Source organism: Delphinus delphis, chromosome 1, assembly GCF_949987515.2.
Source record: "Delphinus delphis chromosome 1, mDelDel1.2, whole genome shotgun sequence".
Lineage (NCBI taxonomy): Eukaryota > Metazoa > Chordata > Mammalia > Artiodactyla > Delphinidae > Delphinus > Delphinus delphis.
Genome location: NC_082683.1, coordinates 385,654 through 406,285, shown reverse-complemented (window position 1 = coordinate 406,285; position 20,632 = coordinate 385,654). Strand labels below are relative to the sequence as shown.

Here is a 20,632-nt window from a genome sequence, read left to right as displayed (position 1 = left end):
CAAGGCCACCCAGGACTCGATTCTCAGGGCCCCAGGTGGTTCGGTCACTGAGGCCCGGGGACGCAGAGTGCCTCCCGCGCTCTCCTGCTAAATGGGCACAAGAACTGGGCCCCCCAGTCCGCACTGGGCCGATCCTTTGAAAGGGGGCCGGCGGGAGGGTCGGCGTCCCAGAGAAGTCGGGCGGGGCTCACGCCGGCACCGCGGGGGTCACCCTCTAACAGAACCTGTCTTCCCGCGGAAGGCCGGGGTTCCTAAGGAGGGGAACGTGCTCGGTGGGGGGCCCCGGTCCGCTGCGGCTGCTGACTCTCCCCGGGGCCGCCAGCCGGACAGCGTTGCGGCTGAAGGATCAACCGGAGGGCCGCAGCTGTCAGACCAGACGTGCAGAAGGGCTCGGGCCCCGCCCCTCGAGGCTGCAAGCCACTGCCCATGCGCTTACTGTTTCCGCTTCCTGGGGCGGGTGGCGGCTGCGAGACGCAGGCGACGTCCGCCCGGCCGCCTAGAGAGGTCGCCCCGCGGCTAACCGCGCCCCGGAACCGGAAGCGTGGATAACCCCGCCCCGCGAACGGCCATCTTGGAAGCAGAGGCGGCGGAGGCGGCGGCGGCGGCGGCGGCGGCGGTCGGGGTGGGCTCGGTCCTGGCGCGGTGCAGCTCTGCGGCGCGGGCCCCACTCTCTCGCTCCCTGCTCTGGCCTCGAGCACGGCGAGCCTGAGCGCGGCGGCGGCCCACGCGCGGCGACGGGGAGAGGTGAGCACGCGCCGCGGGCCTGTGCCGGGGCCTCGGCCGCGCGTCCGCCGCGCCGGAGCCGGCCCGAGCGGCGGGCGGGGGGCGCGGGGCCTCCGTACGGCCCATCCCCGCCCCGTCCGAGCTCGCGGGGCCCGGCCTGGAGCTTCCGTGCGTGGAACCCGATTTCGGTTACGGCGGGGCGTCCGGGGCTCCGGGCCGGCTCTTTCTCCCTCCGGCTAGCTTGGGGATTCGGGTGGTTACACGGTTGGCGTCCCACGGAAAGGCCTCCCGTTAGTGGCACACTTGCGGCTGCCGTCAGGACGGGCCGGCGTAGAGCTTGGTTCGTAAACTGCTCTGGGAATCCGTGTTGGGATGGGGTGACTGCCGTCCAGCCCGCCGCCGCTTCATCCCCGAGCAGTTAGGACTCCAGACCGCCCCTTATGTCCCCCCAGCAGTGAGCGTGCCTGGTTGACGCCCTTGGGGTGGTAACTGAGAGAAAATCCGGGCGGTCAGAGTGGGACGCTCCACGCCGGGCGGCCGGAGTGGGCCCTGGGCCGGCTCCTCGCCTGTGCACGCTCGCTCTCTCGTCTGGCCATGTGTAAGCGTCTCGCCCCTTTTCCAGTTAGTACCACTTAGTTGGTCTCTGTTTAGTTCCCATCCATTCCCGACCGCACGCGGGCCCAGGCATGAAACACTTAGAGAGGTCAGGCCCCAGCCGGTGGAGGGGGCGGCGAGCGGAGCTAGTGAGGGCGGTGGTCGCGGCTCTGTTCTTTGGAGGTGCGAGACCCTCGGTGTAGGCTCGTTTTCGCGGAGAGGAACTTAAGGGTCTCGCTTGATTGAAAGGTCCCGCGTGTCTGCAGGCACCGTTGGATCTCGGCACCTAGAACTGGCGCTCAGTCATCCGCACACTTTGGCCGCGCCGATCTCTGGCAGGTGCGGGAGTGGCGGCGGGGCGGCCCCCATCAGCCCCGGGCCTCCGTCCGGCCTGTGAAGCAACCCTGCTGGTGAAGGGAGAGAATTCCGTGCGAGTCCCGGGCACGGGTGTGTCACGTGCCCTCTGGCGGGTCAGGCCAAGGTCTCGTGCCGCACAGTCACTGGAGCACTCAGCCGCCGAGCGGGAGAAAGGGGCGGGCGGCACGTCTGTCCCCCGTTGCCTCGGGCTGCCCGCCTTCAGCTTCTCTGCCCTGCGGTTTTGTGCACGGGCCCTGTTTCTTGTTCTGTTCTGTTTTGAACGTCTGCGCCCTGTTTCCTTCAGCGTGACACGCCTTACATGCTCTCTCCGTGGGGACGTGGCCTGAAGGGCCCTTGAGGAGCGCTTCATGGCCTGTGGAGGCGCCTGGTCGGTGCGCACGGGCGGATTGGGAGAGGCCGGCTCACCGGAAGTCACCCGGAGGGGCCTGAGGGCGCTGCGCAGAGGGAGCCCTTTCCTTTGAGGGACCCGGTAGCTGGACTGTAAGTCGGCTTTGGAAGCAAAAGCGAGAGAAAAGTCCGTTTGTGCCCAGGCGGGCAGGATCTGTTTTATTTATTTTCTGTGGCCGTGCGCTACCCTCTGTGAAGCACCCAGCTGGCCGCTTGACTGAGGCCCGCACGGCTGTATCTGAATTACCCAGTGAGCCGGTTTGTGTCGGCAGAGTTAACTTTACGGCGAGCAGTTAAAGGAAACGAGTCCTGGGTGGTGGCCCTACTTTTGGACTGTTGCTGTGTTTGTCACTACACATCGCCCTGGTCCCCTTGGCTTCTCCGGCCTTTGGGGCGGTGCTGTGGACGGAGTGCTCCCCCCAGGCTGGTCTAGCCACCTGCGAGGGCACACCAGCCAGTGGTGTCTGCGGGGGCCTGGCGGGCACCTGTGCGGAGCGGAGCTGGGTGGCATGGAGGCGCTTGACCAGGGCCTCGGCGAGTTGTCTGCCAGTAGAGGCTGGAGCGGGAAGGGGCCGTGTGGCTGGGATGAGGACGGGGTCGGCTCAGGCCATGTCGGGGGCCCTGGGAGTCGGGCGCTAGAGGGCGGTCTGGGGCTGCTCCGGAGAGCTCTTGGCAGGTGGTGGAGGTGTTGACGTTTATTTGCTTAGTTCTGGGTGCCTCCTGAAGGGCTGCGATCAGAATTGTGCGATGAGAAGGGTCATCCGACTTCAGCGAACAGGATGGACTGAAATGGAGGGAGACTGCGAGCCGGGAGGCTGGGCGGAAGTCTCGAGGTCTCTGACGGGCAGAGCAGCGGGCCCTGCATCAGGGGTGTGTGGTGGGGTTGGGGAGAGTGGGGGTGAATGGGGATCCGAGGTTTAGGGGCCCCAGAGTAGGAAGCAGGGCTGCGCTGTGATGCGTGTGGCGGGACCACTGCGGGTACCCCGGGGGTGCAGAGCGAGACAGCGAGCCCTGGTCGTCGTCTGGTGGGGAGGCTACTCTGAGGAGGATCCCACTGGGCAGGAGTCCATGGCCTCTGGTGCAGCGACGTGGGCAGAGGCTGATGGGAGGGAAGGGGCATGCAGAGGCCCCGGGCTGAGGCTGAGGTGAGGCGGGGCCGGTCCGGTGCGGGGAGTGGCTCCAGGTGGAGACCCTGGCCACTGTGGGCGGGACAGGTTGGGAACTCGGGCAGAGTGACTCCTCCCTCACTGCCCCCCATCCAGTTGGCCTCTCCTCTAGCCTGGACACTCCTGTCCATCCTGAGCTGCACACCCTGGTGTGTTCTCTGTCTCCACCATGTTTTACACCAGTGGCTTTCGCGCTTTATTTTTAGCAGTAGAACTTTTTTGCTTTTGCACCTTACGTTGTGAGAAATTCTGGTAGGTTAAGTGGATCGAGCTGGAGCCGTCGTGGTGCCCGTGAGAGTGGGGAGCCCTGTCTTGCGCGTCCCCATCCCGCCCTCCCGCCTCTGGGGCAGAGCTGAGGTGTCCCAGGGCCCCCTCAGGTCTCTCGCCTTGAATGATGCCTGCTCCCTCCTTCCCTGTCCCCAGCCTTCAGTGCTGTCCTGAGCCATCCTGTATGTCCCATGGTGTCGCATCCATCCTCTGCTGGGCCACCAGAGTGACCTTTCTAACAGAAGAGCTGATGTGCCTTAAGGTTTGGGCCTAAAATCTTTGTGGGCACCGCTTGATGGCCTGGCCTCGCATCCCTGGTTGGCCTCATCGGCCGCTGTTCACTGTGTTTGGCTCCTGCCGCGGTGACCCAGTGATGTGTCCTGGACGCAGGACACTTCCTTATCTCTGCCTGTCCAGCTGCCGCTTCCTGAGTCTCTCTGGGGTCCCCGTCTCTCTCTCCAGTCCCAAAAAGAGGCTCTTTCTCTGCTCCTCTGTTGCTCCCACCCACCTGTGGCCAGTGGTAGGTGTGCTGGAAAATGTTTAACAGCGGGCATCAGTGGCCCGTGGCGGGGGAGTGGCACCGCCCAGCACGGCACTGGGGAGATGCTCACACGTGGCAGGCGGTCAGGGCCTCCTCCCGCGACCCTTGCAGATAGAGCTCTCTCTCCCCGTGGAGGTTCTTTGAAAACAGGAGTGTGGCTGCAGGGTTTTTCTTAACCTTTCTGTCTGACGATGTCGTGTCAGCGAAGATCCTAGCGGGCAGACAGGAAAGGGGACTCCGCGAGGCCCGCGGGTGTCTGAGGGCTCAGGCAAGTCAGCGCGGCCCATGAGCCTTGACTCTGGGTGGCAGAGGCTGCCTGTAGGGAGGGCGGCAGGGAACACCTCTGTCCTCGTCAGCATAGACCTTTGTCTTCCACAGATGAGCAGCAACAGTGCTAAGAGAGCACCCACAACAGCGACGCAGCGCCTGAAGCAGGACTACCTCCGGATTAAGAAAGACCCCGTGCCTTACATCTGTGCCGAGCCCCTCCCTTCCAACATCCTTGAGTGGTAAGGCTCTGCATCCTCCTTCGCCCACACCACCCGTCACCCAGCTTCTCGGGCTGGGCTGTGTGGGCCGGAGGGGCCGTCTTGGCGCGGGGAAGGGGCTCCTGTACCCTTGGCAGGTGTGAGTGGACTGCGAGGCCTGTGGACGCTGCCCGGGTGTCTTCACGATGGGCAGCAGCTGGGGGTGTGGTGGGCTGTCCTTGGCCCCTGCCTGCTGGGGCCAGAGAGAGGGTCCTTCCTGGGGGAGGCTTTGGGGCCTGCAGGCCTCGCGGCTGTTGGAGAAGCTACACGTTTAGGCTCTCCTTCTCTGCTCTTTGCTTCTTGGTGCTGTGAGGCGCCCTGTCTTACTTTGGCGAGTTGGTGACGGGGGGACGGGTCCTGATGCTCCAGCTCTGTGTTTTGGGAATATGCATTTCATAGTGATTGTCGCCGTGTCGTAGAAGAGCTGCTCCTACCAGGTTTGCTGGTGATTTTGTGAGAGACAAAGTGTAGGGCTGAAATATCAAGGAGTGTTTTCTCCTTGTTATGTTTTGTTCTTAACAAATACTTAAAAACTTTTTTGAAATTCAGAGAAAAGAGATCTGAGTTAAAAAGCATTTTCCAAGTTGGACAGGTGTTCGAGGATTCTGGGTCTGCGTTCCTCCCTTGGCTCGCAGAGAAGGGCCAGCACTGGCAGGTGGGGCAGAGGGTCTCAGGGGGGAGACTGGCCTTGGCATGTGGGGGAGGCATCAGTGTCGCAGCAGAGCTCTCCCTGCCCCCAGACGACAAAAACCAAGCGTGGCCCCCAGGACGTAGTTGGCAGGTGGACAGATGGGTCCCATGGCAGTCTAGGGGAACATCCTCATTGTGTGGGCCCCTGCTGCATGTGAGTCGAGTCGGGTCCTACGCTCCATCATTCGTTAGGAGGACCCGCTGCAAAGGAAGAGGCGCAGGGCAGAGTCCATTGGAGACCGGACACAAGCTTCCCCTCCCCTGTGGCCAGCTGTGACAAGCCCTGTGAGGTGTATCCACCAGGGAAACCCTTTCGGGACTGAGCACCAGGGATTTCAGTGGGGTGGGTCGCGGGCAGCTCTGCCTGGTACCCGCCAGTGTTCCAGACTCCCAGCAGGACAGCAGGCTTCCCTTCAGCATTAAGTACGTTTTTTGCACAAATAGTTGAGATGCATTGGGGTGATGAGAACCCCTTGGAATCCAGTTCCCAGACGCTGGCTGAGGACAGCAGTGTCAGGCCTGCTGCGTGGGCTCTTCTGCTCAGCTGTGGGTGTCTGTTGCTTCAGCTGGGAGAAGAGCGTGTTTTTTTGGAAGACGCCTGTCCTCCAAGCCTTCCTTGCTCTGCTGCCCCAGGGCTGCTGGGCGCTCTCAGAGCCCTGCTCACCGGCCCTTCCCGGTGTCCTCAGATTGGGCACAGGAATTGGGAGCAGTAACAAATTAAGGCCACGTTCCTTGGTGTGTTCCTGGTCTGCTGACACGGGACGACAGTATTTTTTGAGTCAGACGTTATCAGGCAGCAGGGGGTAGGGGTTGTCGCAGCGTCCTGGTGGGAAGCAGTGCCCGAAGGGGCGGTTACTGACCTGTGCTCAGTGTGTCTGGTGTGGTATTTTTGGTTAGGTCTACTTTCTTCTTTGTGCTTTTCTGTCTTCTTTGAAGATTCATTAGCTCAGGGACTTCCCTGGCGGTCCAGTGGTTAGGACTCTGCGCTCTCACTGCTGAGGGCCCAGGGTTCAGCCCTTCATCGGGGCACTAAGATCCCACTAGCTGAGAGGTGCGGCCAAAAAAAAAAAAAAAAAAATCATAAGTTCAAATGCTTCTTGACGTAGAGATGAAGCCTCGTTTATTCACGTGGAGAGCAGAGTCCATGGCGGCTGGTGCTCCTGGACTGAGGCTCTCTGCGTGTGAGGACTTTGGTGACAGTCACGGGCTGTCCCTGTCCCTCCTGCTGGAGGGCAGCTGCTCTGAGGTTGAGTCTGGTTCTTCCAGGACGTCAGGGCCGGGGACCCAGCCTCTGCGTGTCTCCAGCTGTTCCCGGGTTAGCTACTGCGTGATATTTGGGCATGCTGAAAAATACCAGATTTCAGGTACGTCTCAAGAATAAATTGTGAAGTTAATTTTTTTTTTTTTTTTGCGATACGTGGGCCTCTCACTGTTGTGGCCTCTCCCGTTGCGGAGCACAGTCTCCGGACGCGCAGGCTCAGCGGCCATGGCTCACGGGCCCAGCCGCTCCGCGGCATGTGGGATCTTCCCGGACCGGGGCACGAACCCGCGTCCCGTGCATCGGCAGGCGGACTCTCAACCACTGCGCCACCAGGGAAGCCCGTGAAGTTAATTTTTAAATCGTCGGTTGACGGTTAGAGAGGATTAGCTTTTTGCATATTGTGTTGTGGATACAGAAGTACTCTGTGGAAAACTTGGGAGACACAGCCTCTCTGATCCCGTTACAGAGCGGCTAACGTGCCAGCAGCTGGAGAAGCTGCAGAGCTGGGAGCTGGGTAGCTGGTCGGGTTCACCCTTCAGCTCCCCTACTGAGCGTCTGTGAACGTCTAGTTGCGGGTGGGCGCTAAAAACCCTGGCCTTGGAGTGACTCAGACTTTGGAGAACTTGCCGTCCCCAAAGCCAACTCATTTTCTTCCCTCCCTCAGGCACTATGTGGTCCGAGGCCCTGAGATGACTCCCTACGAAGGTAAGTCTTTGCCCTGAGTTAGAGGAACAAGTGGCGGCGTCTGTGTTCAGAGCTGCCCTTGCCTGAGAAACACCTATTTGTAAATAACACTGTTTCTGGTTTGGATGTGCGTGAGGTAGACCGCACGCGTGTGGAGCCCCTTCTGGTTTCCTACAAGTCATAGAGGGGTTTGCTCGGTTTGGTTTTGCCCGTGTACCTCCGTCTTCAGGGGCTGCTGTGAGTATCGAATTTACCCAGCCTCTGACGTCAGTGGGATCAGAGCTGAGAGAACAGACGGGGGAAAAGTAAGACTAACATGTGTATTGTTGAAGGAAAGAAGGGTCATTTCCTGAGTGCTCACTCTGTGCTGAGTCCTCTGAGCTGAGGGGCGGGCCCCTGTGCGGGTAGGACCCTGAGGTGTAGGGGGCTGCAGGGCCTGCCGTGGTCAGGTGATGCTACCCAGCATCCTCTGGTGTTTGCAGACAGATCTCGGAGCTGTCAGTCAGTGAGCCTCCAGGGGCCCGAGGGGAGCCTGGCGCCAGCCTCCGGGTGGTGGAGCCTGGGACAGAGCCGTGGCCAAGTGGGCACTCTAGTCCCTGGGTCCTGATTTCGGGTGGCCGGAGCAGCACACTTGTGTCTTCCTCCTGGGGGCTTGTGCATTCGATTCCACTAGAGGACCCGTGCTACTGGGGAGGAAGTGTGGGTGCTCTGGACGCCCAGGAGTGTTGTGGGTAGTTGGGAAGACAAGTCACTAGCCTCGTGGGACTCTTGTGGCCCAGGAATCCCTGTTGGGGGACGACCTGCCCTAGGGAAACAGTGTGCAGAAGCGTATCTATAGGGTGGATGTGTCATGACCACAGGGTAACGGGCTCGGCGATGGCCTTGCGTGGGGGTTCCAGGAGAAGGGGCGGAAGACAGGCTGCAGAACAGCTTGCACAGCTCATGTTAAAACGCTTACGAAACACACGATACGTTTTTAGCGAACTTGGACAGACACCGAGAACGAGCAGTGTTCTCTCGCGAGTAGGGTTAGGCCTGGTTTCAGAGTTTTCTTATTCTTTGTGGTTTTAGTGTTTAACGTACAGTAGAGAACACTGCTTACTAATTGTGTGATGAGAGCCCCCCACACACTGAGCCCAGGACCAGCCAGAACTGTTGGTGGCGTAAGTGAGGCTGACACCTGGGCAGAGGGTACAGGTGGCAGGGAGAGGAGAGGGCAGCCCCGAGCGAGCGGTGTGGTGGCTGGGACTGCAGGAGACCCCCGCCCACCCAGCCCCTCTGAGCTGGATGAAAGGCTCTCCTTTTCCAGACCCAACCTTGTCACTTTTCCTCTCATTTGCCCCATCTGTTCTCCTGTGTGTCCCTGTTGTTCCCGGTCTAAAGGCTGGGAAAGTCCTCATCCTCCTTGTAAAGCTTTCCTTCGGAGACCAAAGCTTTTCCTGCTGCCCTCCCCCTCCTCCGCTGCACCCCGCCCACACGCTGCCCTTCTCCCCTCAGCACCTGCTGTTGTGCCCTCTCCCGATGCCTGTCCCCTCCTCAGCTCAGGGCTCTGCTGACTCTGTTCCCATCAGGGTCTCGGAGGGACCCTCAGAATTGCCGCATCTGGTGGATGGCTCTCAGGCCTCAGGGTCTGGGCCTGTGTGGACTCTGGCTCCCTCCTCCTTTGCTCCTCTGACTTCCGGATGCTCTGACCCTTCCCTCCCACGTCCACGTCTGTCTGGCTCCGTGTCGGTTGCCCGCTGACCTGGTCCTTGCTCTGGGCTCTGCCGGTGCCAAAACCGTGCCACTAGTTTCACGGTTCCGGCGGGCTTCCCGGTAGCACACGAGTGTTGATCTGTGTCTAGAGGTTTTACAGCGTCCCATTAAAACCCTAACAGAGGTTTTTGTAGGTGAGCACAGGCTTATTCAAAAACTGCTTCTAAAACTTACGGAAAGGCGAAGGACCTAGAATAGCTAACATAGTTTTTTAAAATCATAAAACTGGGGGAGTCACCGTGCCTCGTTCTGAGACTCTGCGGTGTCTTTGTGTGGACCGGATGGTGTGGCCGGGGCGGGTCCCGGGGTGGAGCAGGGCCCAGGGATCGCCCCGCACAACTTCTCTGTCAGCGGGGCGGGGCCGGAGGTGCCTGGGGTTCCAGGCGCGGTTCTCCTAGGCCTCCTCCCGGCCCGGTGCTCACAGTCTTGTCTGTCTGTCCCGGGGCTCAGTGCCTGTGGACACTTGGAATGAAGCCGGAGGAGAGGCCCAGGGGCCTTTCACGCCCTCGGATGCACCTCCCGGCCCGGGACGGACCCTCTGAGGTTGGGAGTGTGCGCCTGGGTGCAAGGAGAACTGCAGGCCCCGCCACCGTGGACCCTGCTCATGGCTCTGCCTGAGCCCCTCGCTGTGCTCGGCCGCGCCTGGAGCCCTTCCCTCCGGGGACTGGTGGGTGGTGCCGACGGGTCCCCTCTGGATCAGCCAGGCGGGGTCACCACCCCCCACCCCCCGCCCCCGACTGAACGAGACGGACAGTGTTCCTGTGGTGTGAGCCCACTGCTTCCCGTCACGACCGCGCCACCATGGTCTTCTCTGGGCCGAGCGCCTGTTCCCATCTCCTGCGCTTTTTCCATTTGGGCTTTTCTCAGTACTTGTGGGTTGCAGGTGTGCTTCAGCGTCGCTTCTAGAGTTAGTCCCTTGCTGGTGGGCTTGTCTGTGTGCCGAGCTGTCCTCGCAGGTGACACTGGTCTCAGTCACCCCTCCACCCCCGACAGTGAGAGTGGAAGCGAGAGCACACCAGGTAGCTGGGGTGCTGCAGCCGTACAAGGCGGTGGGAGGCCTTGCCCTGGTGGGGTGCTGGAGCGGAGACCTGCAGGGCTGGGGGGACAGCTGGGAGTGCCAGTGGGAGGACAGGGCAGCTACCCCAAGCCTCGCTGTACGTGCACACATGCACAGACACGCACACGTCTCTGGGAATCCTGTGAAACTCACGTTCTGCCCCGCCGGTGTGGGTGGGCCCAAGGCTCTGCATTTCCAACAGGCTCCCAGGTGCCACCCTGAGAGCAAGGGGGTGAGGCCTCCAGTGGGGACGGGATGGTGGGACCTGGAGCTGGGTGGGCAGGGATGGAAGCCAGGGGTCCGGTGAGGTCACTCCAAGCTTTGGGGGCTGCATCTGTGGGAAGGTGGGGCTGCTGGGATTTGCTGATGGAGTAGGTGTGATACGGGAGCAGGGGACCCCCAGAGTTTAGTCTGAATAACTAAGAGGACGGAGCTGCTGCTTGAGGGAAGAAGCAGGAATTCCATCTTGTACCCGTCTGGGGCAGTGTTGCCGGGACGGTCAGTACGCAGGTCTGGAGTGGGGGAGGGTCTGGAGGTGCCGGGAGGATGCCAGAAGGAGCCGGGTTGGCCTTGAGGAACGGTTGTGAGGCCTGAGATGGGGTCACGTGGCCCAGCGGGGATGTCTGGTGACTTCAAGGTCAGGAATTTTACATAAAGGAGGCGGAGCATCTGGCAGGGCTTGGCGGGGAGGCGGGGGGGGGGGGGGGGGGGGGGCGGGGGGTCAGAGTTTTGTGTTTACTTGTTTTTAAGGGGGGGAAATGATGGTGCGTTTGCCTGCTGCTGGGTGTGGTCTGGTGGAGGAGAGGCAGGTGGGGCAGCAGTGAGGGGACCGGAAGAGCTGCCACTCGCGGGGGTGGACGTGGGGCCAGCGAGGAGCCTGGAGGTTCTGTCCTGATGCTCTGCTCTCGGGGAGGGGGGCACGCGAGGGTGGAGGAGGGACGTGTAGTCGGCAGTGGGGGTAAGGGCCCCCCCTAGGTTGGTGGTCGTGAGCCCCAGTGAGATGTGTGTGTTCCAGGGATGGTCGGCTGGTGGGTAGCGGGTGGGGACACCTAGCTGGGCCGGGCCGGGACCCTGAGGGCAGTGAGGGCCTGTCGCGCTCTGAACAATGACAAGGCTCCTTCTCTGTTCTGATACAGGTGGCTATTATCATGGAAAACTAATTTTTCCCAGAGAATTTCCTTTTAAACCTCCTAGTATTTATATGATAACTCCTAATGGAAGATTTAAGTGCAACACAAGGTAAGGCGTCTAGGGTGCTTCTGAAGTGGGACTGGGGTCCTGAGGAGTGTGCACCCCGCTGACTGGGTCCCTTTCTTCAGGCTGTGTCTTTCCATCACGGATTTCCACCCAGACACGTGGAACCCGGCCTGGTCCGTCTCCACCATCCTGACGGGGCTCCTGAGCTTCATGGTGGAGAAGGGCCCCACCCTGGGCAGCATTGAGACTTCGGACTTCACAGTGAGCTGGGGGCGGGAGGGGGGCAGTGCGGTTGGTCTCCACAGCTGCTGTACCCAGTCAGGACAGCGACTCCTTGATATCGGGCTTTCATTTCTCTCCCGTTTTAAGTAGGGGTCAGGTCTAGCATCATCAGTGGATGATGCAGGAAGGTGAACAGCCTTAGGAGACCACACGTCAGCTTGTCACGAGGAGCATGCTTGTGGAGTCCTTTCCACACCAAGAAGACAGCAGCCCTCGACTGTCTGTCAGTGTGTGTTTAGATGTGAAAGAATTGAAATTAGCCTTCGGGCTGATATTTCTTCTTTTCTCTTCCTAGAAAAGACAACTGGCTGCACAAAGTTTAGTGTTTAATTTAAAAGACAAAGTGTTTTGTGAATTGTTTCCCGAAGTCGTGGAGGTAAGAAAGTGAAAGTTGGCCATTAGTTTTGCTTTCTCCATGTCAGGGACACTTTGGTTCAATACTTTCCACAGAGAACATGTGCTCCTGTACTGCAGACCGGGAGTGGGGGGGTGTTTAGGTGCAAAGACCTGACCCTCTCCTCTGGGGTCTGGGGGTTGGATGGTGGGTTGGAGACGGGGAGAAGTCGGGGGAAGGCCGCTGGGCCTGTCGAGGCCCTGGGGGGCCAGGGGTGAGGGGCAGGGATGCTTGCTGGTCTTGGTGCCAGAGCAGACAACCTAGCCATGAACGGGAGGCTGAGCCACACGCAAGTCGGGGCCCTGGTGGTTCAGAGTAGCTCGGACCTGGCTCGGTCCTAGCTCGTGAGGCGTAGGCTTGGCGGATTTGGCAAGTCATGTGGCCTTCACGTCTGTTGAACAGGATTAGCAGCGGCACTGCCTCCGAGGGCAGTTGTCAGGACGAAACGTGCAGCCGTTGCCCGCCGACCCTGCAGGGTCTCTGTGGTAGACCGCAGTCCCCTCCCTAGCCCTGAAGGAGCTGGCTTGTTTCAACCAACCCTTGTTTCTTGCTGTTTTTGTCTTAGGAAATTAAGCAAAAACAGAGAGCACAAGACGAACTCAGTAGCAGACCCCAGGCTCTCCCCTTACCAGACGTGGTTCCAGACGGGGAGACGCACCATGGCCAGAACGGGCTTCCGCTCCTCAACGGGCACGCGCCGGGCGCTGGGCCGCACCTCGCGGGGCTCCAGCAGGCCAACCGGCATCACGGACTCCTGGGCGGTGCCCTGGCGAACTTGTTTGTTATAGTTGGGTTTGCAGCCTTCGCCTACACGGTCAAGTACGTGCTGAGAAGCATAGCGCAGGAGTGAGCCGCCGCCACGACCAGCAGAGGTGGTCGGAAACGAGGGACGCTGGGCCCGAGCTCGACGTGGGCTGGCTGGACGTGCCGCCGAGCACTGGGCGGGCCTGCCTGACTCCTGGGGTTAGCTTTTTAAAAACCTTCAAAAGGAAAACACAAACCAAAGTGTGTAGTTGGATTTGGAGACGTGAGACTCCCAGCCCCCATTCTGCCCTGGCGTCCGTTGGGGGCTGGGAGGCTCCATGTCCACGAGAGGGCCTCACGCTTTGGTTTTATAGCTTATCTCCTGTATTGTCTTTTGGATCTATTTTAGTAATCTGTTTTTCATTTTATTAGATTTGGTCACTTAAAAATATAAAACTTGATGCCTATCCAACACTCTGCGTGCGTTCTTAGTGTGGAGCTCTGACTCGGCAGGCAGTGCCGGGGGCCTGGCAGGGTGGCTGGGGGCCTGGCAGGGTGGCCCGGGGCCCGCTGGCCGGGAACAGCCATGGGTGGGTCAGGGGATTGGGCTTTGGCATTTGTGTTTACTTAGAATGAAGCAGGTTCCTCCTGGGAAAAAGCACGTGTGCTCTGTTTTGCTGAAGTTGAGAATCTGCTTCCTTTCTGACCACAGGCTGTCACCGGGGCTGAGCTGTGCGTCCTGCGCGGTCGCGCTGCTGGCTTTCTCTCACCCCCATGGCTTCCTGCGGGCTCCCACTGGCTGCGCTAATGGAAGGAGGAGACCCCCCCAGCGGGCCCCTGGGTCCCACCCGCCGGACAGGCTCTGCACACGTGGGGCTTCCCGCACACGTGGTCCAGCTCTTTGGTTTGCCCTGGAGACAGGCTCACACATTCCCTTTCACAGCGGATCCGTGGCCGGTTCTTAGAGGCTGGCCGCCCGGGAAGGACACCCGGGTTCAGGGGCAGCGCCGGTGGGCGCCGTCTCAGACCTGGGGCCTGCGCCTCCTGGATCGCCGACGTCTCCCTGTTCTCGTCTCTGCTAATGACATCCTGCACGGTGTTTGGAAGGCGCCGTGTCCGGGCGCGCCGCACGACACCCTGTGGCCTCACCCAGAGGCCGGCAGGGAAGCCGCGTGCAGCCCGGCGTTGGTGCATCTTCCACGTTCTTTGTTTTTTGATCAATTTATTTAAAATTGCTCTTTGATTTACTGCTTGTGTGTATTCAACCCGCTCTTGTGAAAAACAGTCTTTCATTTTGTCTTTGTTCCTAAATTTTGTGCTCTTGGGGTCTGTATACCACAAGTTCCTCTCCGCCCAGCACTGGGTAGCCCGTGGGCAGCTGGGTGTCCTGCGACCCACGGTGGACCCCGGTGGCGGGGTGGTGCTGTGCTGCTGGGCCCGGGCCCCGACGGGTGCGGCTTTGCCAGGCCTCCCTCCGTCCACTGCTGGCCCGAGGGTGCGTCTGTGGAGGTTGGTGCCCCTTCCAGACGCACCGCGTTTCCTGAGGTTCTTCGGAGGAGGAACATTTGGGAAATAGAAATTACTTGACAAGTGTTTTTTCTTTTGTGTGTGTGAAATCTCAACTTTTAAAAACTTCAGTCAGCGGTGGGAGCAGATCTGTGCTGTACAGAGGCTCCCCCTGGCGCCCGTGGCGGCTTGCTGTCTGATGTGACCCCCGAATAAAAGGTGACCTTGTCCTGTTGGGCCTGTGTGTCTCCCTCAGAAGGTTCTCCCAGGCCCAGGTTTGGGGTGTCACCTGGCAGGCGCAGCTCGGAGGTCTCGGTCTGAGGCTGTTGCGGCTCCCCCCCGGGCGGCGGGCAGACGGCCTGCTGAGGGCTGTGCCGGGGCTCCGAGGTCCCGTCCTCCCCTGCGGAGGCGGTGTGTCCATGGTCGGGTCGCGGGCAGCTGGCCTGAGCCTCCCCGCGGGCAGCCGGTGGCTGTGGCTGGGAGGCGTGGATGCCTCGAGCAGGCTCCCTTTGGTCCAGCCTCACTGGGGGAGCTGGGACCCACAGGACCCACGGGCTGGTGCCGGAGCCTGGCGCAACTGCCATGTCCACGTGGCCCAGGCCAGCGGGACACAGGTGCCCAGCCTGGGACAGGAGGGGTCTGTCTGGCAGCCCCCTGGCTGGCTGTCGGCCGCAGGTCACGTGGAGGGTCCCAGCGGGGACGGCGCAGCGGAGGCTTCTGTACCATGACCTCCTCGAGACCTGGGCTCAGCAGCCGGACACTCGACCCCCACAGTGAGTTCAGGAGCCACTGGGGCTGGCCGCTGCCGTCCTGGGAGGTGACCGCCTCCACCTGAGCCAGGAGGGAGGGGCCAGGTGTCCTCGGGCAGATGCTCCTCACGTTGTCCCCCCCAGCTTGTGTCTGGGGCGGGTCTGCCTGTAGCTGCCGACTGTGGACATGGCCTGGGGCCGGGGTCTCCTTCCCCGTTGTTCCTGCTGGAGTCTGCCAGTTGCAGGGGGGGGTGTCATGAGGGTCTCCTGTGCTGCCCTCCAGGGTAGTGAGCCGTGCCACCTTCCTCAAGGCTGGGCTGCAGGCAGCAGCTCCTTGACGGCCAGCCACAGCTCTGACGGCCCGTAGCCCCAGGCTGCACCAGCCGAGGGGTGGCTGGCCGTGGGGGTCCTGCCTTAAGCATCGAGCCTCCACCCGGGCCTCCACTGGAGCCTGTGGGTGCCACCTGGCTACAGCCGTCTTGCTTCCTGCAGCCCAGAGGTGAGGAAGGGCCCCAGCTCCCCCTGGGGACCCGCCCACTGTCACTTGCTCTCCTCTGCTGCTGACTCGTCTGGCTGTGCACAGCTACTGGGGGGACAGTCCTGGGGACTGGAGAGCACAAGGGGCCCGGCTGAGTTGAGGGCAGCCCCTCAGTAAGGGTGGGCCCTGTGCCCCAAGAAGAGGAGGGGGCAGAAGGGATCTGGGGCAGCTATGTGCCACACCTTTCCTCCGAGGTCAACCAGTCTCCCCTGCTGGCCCCGCTCACCCCAGGTCACCAAGGCTGGGACAGCCTGGGAGCCCGGTGTGTTGGCTGTCCTGCTTCCAGACCCTGCCCTTCCCGGGAGCGGGGCCAGTGCCTGTGGCAGCACCAGGACCCTAGGGTGGGGGCCCTGCAGCGGAGCCAGAGGGGTCAGGATCCGGGAGAGGTGGTGAGGAGAGAGGTCGTAGGAGGTGGCTGAGGGGCTGTGATGGAGTGCGTCCCGCCCGTGGCTTCGGGGCCCCCCCGCCCTGAAGGGGCCGGGGTGGAGGCCGCCTCGCCCCTCGGGCAGTAGCAGTGTGGGTTCCGCCCCCATCATCGCCCCGGGCCACCCGTGAGCCCTCCCCCTTGGAGTCCGCCAGCTCTGGGGAGGAGGGGAGGGTTTATTTGGCGGCAGCGCAGGCAGCAAGGGCACTGCTCACGAGGGAACCTGCGGGGACAGGGGTGTGTCCTCCCGTTTCCCTTGCTAGCGAGGCTCATCCCGCGCAGACATGCACCAGTGGTGGCCGGGCAGCCCTCGGGGCTGTGCTCCCGCGCCGGGGCTCTGAGTGCCTTCAGGCACCTGGGCTCACATCACTGAGCCGCTGCAGCTGACCCGGCAGCCAACATGCGCTGGGTCTGGGCGGCCGCCACGGCCCTCCTCTGGGCGCAGCTCACGCTCCTTGGGGGCGTGAGGGCCCGGCGGGAGCCCAAGAGGCCACGGAAGCCCGGCCAGCACCCCGCAGCCCCCAACGCCACCACGTCCAGCAGCGAGGGGCTACTGGGCTTCCCCAAGGTATGCAGGGTCTGGGCGCACGTGGGCGCCTTCCTCCCAGCTGCAGGCTCTGCCCGCTGGACTCTCCAGGCCCCCCCTCCCCGTCTGGGGAGGGGGCGCTTTGGGCAGCAGCCACAGCAGTGTGGATCGGGCCGGCCTCGAGGACCCTCTCTGGGCCTGGGGAGGGGTGGGGGCGTGGAGGGGCTTCCCAGTGGGCTACATTGAACCCTTTGAAGCCCCAGGGACCATCGTGCCCTGAGCAACCTGCTGCCATTCGGTGTGACTGCAAATTGGGGAGGTGCTTTGGGCAGCCAGTTCAGAGCCCCTGCTGCAACCCGGGGTGCCCCAACTCCCGCCGCCGGTGAGGCCCAGGCTAGCCTCTGCCTGACGCGCTGCTGGGCAGCCAGCACCCCTTACGGCCTCTGGCATGGGACGTGCTCCAGGCCTGGGAGGCCCCCGGCCCTCTGAGAGGAGCTTCTTGTACCTGCCTCAGCCCTAGGGTTCCACCCTCTTGGGCTGGGGCTCCCCGAAGGGATCTTAGAGCTGACCCCAGCAGCGCAGGCCTGGTGGCCGCTGGAGTGAAGCGGCAGTTGCTGGGCCAGGCCCCCTGCCAGCCCTCGAGCCTTTGATCCTGGCCTCCCGCCTCCTGGGGGCGTCTCCGTGGCGGCCACCCTGGCTGCTCACGGCCCACGCGGCCCCATTGGAGCCGGAGGCGCCGTTTTCCAGCTGGGTAGGCTGAGGAGAGAGTCCGCCTCGGGCCCTGCTGCCAGGGGAGTGGGCTGCCAGCAGGTTCTGGGACAGAGGCACTCAAACTCTTGAGCCAGGCTCCTGGGGGAGGTGTCCTTGGGGACAGTTCCTGCCCGGCCTGCCCCTCCAGAGCCAGGGCAGGGCAGTCTGGGGGCAGATAGGGGGATGTCCCTGGCCATGCCCCCCCTGCCACAAGACGGCCCTCCCCAGGCGTCAGGAGCCCTGCTCTTCCTGCTGGGGCTGGGCTCCTCCCCCACCTGCCCACCCCGGCTCCTCCAACATGGCTCGGGTCTGAGGCGGCCAGAGGAACAGGCGGACAGCAGAAGTGAGGACCCGGAACGTTCGGAAGCTCCTGGCTCCTCTCCCTTCCCTGGCGGGCCCCTCCCAGCTCCCCAGGGTAAAGGCCTGCCCTGGGAGCCTGGGCCTTCGTCGTGTTTGGCGCTGGAGGCTGACCGCTGGACCAGAGCTTGGCCAGGACCCCTCTTCGTGCCTGCCTGGACGGCTCTCCGGGAGTAGCCAGGGCTCCACTGGCCTCGTGGCAGTGGCTCTCTCCTGCCACACCAGAGTCTGCTGCGCTCCTGGCCACTTCAGGGGCCTCCGTGTGAGGCCGGCACACAGACCTGGACGCAGAGAGGGACCGAGCTCCCGGCACATGCCCCTCCCCGGGCACGCTGTCGCGTTCTCTGACGTTGGGGCTGGGCGTGCCCCTGCCTCTCCTGCTGCCCTGCTGCAGAAACTGGGCGTAGGAGGGGGGCTTGCAGGGTCCGATCCTGGGCTGCCAGCTGGCACACCCGATGCCCAGCACAGAGCGGGACCTTGCCCACTGCCCCCAGCCTCACACGGCTCTGGAGAACTCACTCCTGCCCACCACTACCTTTCTCAGCCGGGGCTGGGCCCCTGTCAGGACATGTGGGGCCCGGCCCCGTGTGCACACGGGTGTGCCCGTCTGCTTGGGAACGGTTGCTGCAACACAGCAGCAGACCCGAGGCTCCTGGACGTCAGGCCCTGGCCTGAGTCCTGGGGGTGGTCTGTGGTGCCCCGTTGCCATCTTCCTTGTGTCTGCCCAGGGGGCAGTGGGGCCTGGTGGTCAGCACTCTAGCCCTGTCCTCTGACCCTTCAGCTGCCTGAGTTCACAGATGCCCACATGACATGGCTGAACTTCGTCCGGCGCCCCGATGACGGGGCCTCAAAGAAACGGTGCCGAGGCCAGGACAAGAAGTCGGTGAGCCCCGGGGTCTAAGCCCAGGATGGGGATGGCTGTGGGTCCCACAGCTATCCTCATTTTCTCCTGCTCCCCCACAGCGAGGCCCCCCTGGCCCCCCAGGACCCCCCGGTGCGGAAGTGACCCAGGAGGCTGTGCTCCGGGAGTTTCAGGGGATGCTGAAGGGTAGGCACCCCCCCCACTCTTCTCCCGAGGCTCAGGAGGTCACCCTGGGGGTACCCCAAGCTGAGCCGAGCCGCCCCTCCACCCTGTCCCCACAGAGGCTACCGAGCGTCGGTCCTCAGCGCCGCTGGGCCCCCCGCTGCCCGAGGGGACGGGGAGGTGGCTGGTGTCCGAGGCCTTCCACTGTCGGCTGAAGGGCCCGGTGCTGGTGGACAAGAGGACGCTGGTGGAGCTGCAGGGCTTCCAGGCCGTGAGTGGGCGTGGGGGGCAGCCCGGGGGCTTCCACTGTGGGTGCTCAGGCCCCAGCAGGGCCGGGCGACCCCGGGCCCACGCACGCCCCGCCGAGGCTCGCGATGGGGTCCGGGGTGGTCAGGGGCAGGCACACCCTCTCCTCTGGAGGTCCTTGGGGCCCCGATCTGTGCCCAGAGGCCTGGGTGGGTGCAGATGCACGGGTCAGCCCTCTGCCTTGCCCACCTGGGGCCTCTTTGGGCTGGGGGCTGTTGGTCTCAGGCGCCTCCGCCAGGCTGGGTGTGGAAGGTGAGGGTCCAGGCTCTGTAGCCCGCACCCCCCTGCTGTCCTTTCAGCCCGCTGCCCAGGGCGCCTTCCTGCGGGGGTCTGGCCTGAGCCTGGCCTCCGGTCGGTTCACGGCCCCGGTCACCGCCATCTTCCAGTTCTTTGCTAGCCTGCACGTGGGTGAGCGGGGCCGGGCCAGGGTGCATGCGGGGCGTGGGGGCTGGCCTTCCGGGTGTGCCCCAGGCCTGGGTCCTATTGCAGAGGCGTCTCCTGCTCGCACCCTGACTCCCTTGGGGGCTGGACGGGTCCTCACGCCCACCCTCCCCAACCCGCAGTGTGCCCCGAAGCCCCCCAGCCCCTGCCCCCCCTGCTCCGTCCTCCCTGAAGGTGCTGCAGACCTGGCCTGTCTCCGCAGACCCCAGGGAGCTGCAGGGCAGGGCCCGGCTGCGGGCCCGGGACACAGTGCGTGTGCTGGTCTGCATCGAGTCCCTGTGCCATCGCCACACGTGAGTGGGCCCTCCTGGGGGTCGTGGGGGCGTCCTGAGGGGCACGGGGACCATCTTGCCCACAGAGGGGGGCTTCCCTGAACACAGAGAACTGCAGTGAGCACCGGGGCGGGAGCATGCGAGTCTCTGGGTGCTGGCTGGCAGGCCCACCCCACCCCACCCCACGGCCACTGTGCCCTCACCCCTGCGGCCCCGCGTCCAGGTCCCTGGAGGCCATCTCCGGCCTGGAGAGCGGCGGCAGGGTCTTCACGGTGCACGTGCAGGGGCTGCTGCAGCTGCAGGTGAGGCCGGGGGTCGGTGGGGCAGTGCGGGGGCGGGGGGCAGTCCTGGGCCTCCAAGCTGCCCGGGCCGGGTGTCGCCTGGCCGGCAGCCGGGCCCTGTGGGTGGTAACGTCCACTGTGGGTGTCTGCAGGCGGGACAGTACACCTCCGTCTTTGTGGACAATGGCTCCGGCGCAGCCCTCACCGTCCAGAGCAGCTCCAGCTTCTCCGGCCTGCTCCTGGGCACGTGAGGGGCCGACGGGCCGCGGGGCAGCTGCCGCAACCCTCACCCCACTGCCCTCCGGTAAACCTGGGGTCACAGCAATAAAGAGCCCCCAGCCCTTCCTGTCGCCTGGTCGCTGCGGCGTTGTAGGGGCAGGGGTGGGGGAGGGCGGGGGCAGCAGCAGCCGTGGAGTGGCCTCAGGACAGCCATGGGTGCGGGCGCGGGCTTGGCCCTGGAGGTGGAGCTTCCGGCCGAGCACCCTGGCAGCTGGGGTGCGTCCCCCACGGCCCCTGTGCCTGCCAGGGGCCACGTTTACCTCGATGACAAGGACAGGTGTCTGTTCAGGCGCCGCTTGGCCCTGCCCATGGCCTGGGACCACCCCTCCGCCTGCCCAGGGCCGGTCCAGCCTCAGAGGGTAGCAGCCCGTGGGCACTCACAGGGCCTGGGAGACCTCGAGGCTGGTGAGTGGCACAGTGCGTGTCGGGGAGCAGAGGGCGAGGCGGGGCCCCCCGTGGGGCTGGTGGGGAGCAGACAGGCGTGCTGGCCTCACACCCTCCAGACGCGGACGATGTCCCCGCGGCCCGGGTG

At 63.4% G+C, this 20,632-nt stretch overlaps 2 protein-coding genes across 5 annotated transcripts; both read left to right on the top strand.

Moving 5' to 3' along the window:
• The first annotated feature begins 582 nt into the window (after positions 1 to 582).
• UBE2J2 (ubiquitin conjugating enzyme E2 J2) lies at positions 583 to 14,378 on the top strand. Of its 4 annotated transcripts, XR_009519573.2 has the most exons (8): positions 583 to 744; positions 4,435 to 4,565; positions 7,199 to 7,239; positions 11,167 to 11,269; positions 11,350 to 11,488; positions 11,805 to 11,885; positions 12,469 to 12,866; positions 13,360 to 14,378. XR_009519573.2 is itself a non-coding variant. In XM_060012639.2 (7 exons), the coding sequence occupies exons 2-7, from the start codon at positions 4,435 to 4,437 to the stop codon at positions 12,751 to 12,753; spliced, it is 780 nt and encodes a 259-aa protein (XP_059868622.1). In that variant the 5' UTR covers positions 583 to 744; the 3' UTR covers positions 12,754 to 14,378. The 4 variants fall into 4 exon arrangements, 3 of the variants coding, with proteins under 3 accessions (XP_059868622.1, XP_059868633.1, XP_059868648.1); XM_060012639.2 differs by having other exon boundaries at positions 12,469 to 14,378; XM_060012650.1 differs by lacking the exon at positions 583 to 744 and adding an exon at positions 2,003 to 2,175 and having other exon boundaries at positions 12,469 to 14,378.
• Positions 14,379 to 16,264: 1,886 nt separating this feature from the next.
• Positions 16,265 to 20,145, top strand: C1QTNF12 (C1q and TNF related 12). Its single transcript, XM_060012031.1, has 8 exons — positions 16,265 to 16,432; positions 18,258 to 18,380; positions 18,461 to 18,545; positions 18,641 to 18,792; positions 19,127 to 19,235; positions 19,471 to 19,561; positions 19,764 to 19,842; positions 19,974 to 20,145. Exons 1-8 carry the CDS (start codon positions 16,265 to 16,267, stop codon positions 20,070 to 20,072), a joined length of 906 nt encoding a protein of 301 aa, XP_059868014.1. The 3' UTR covers positions 20,073 to 20,145.
• The last annotated feature ends 487 nt before the right edge of the window (positions 20,146 to 20,632 follow it).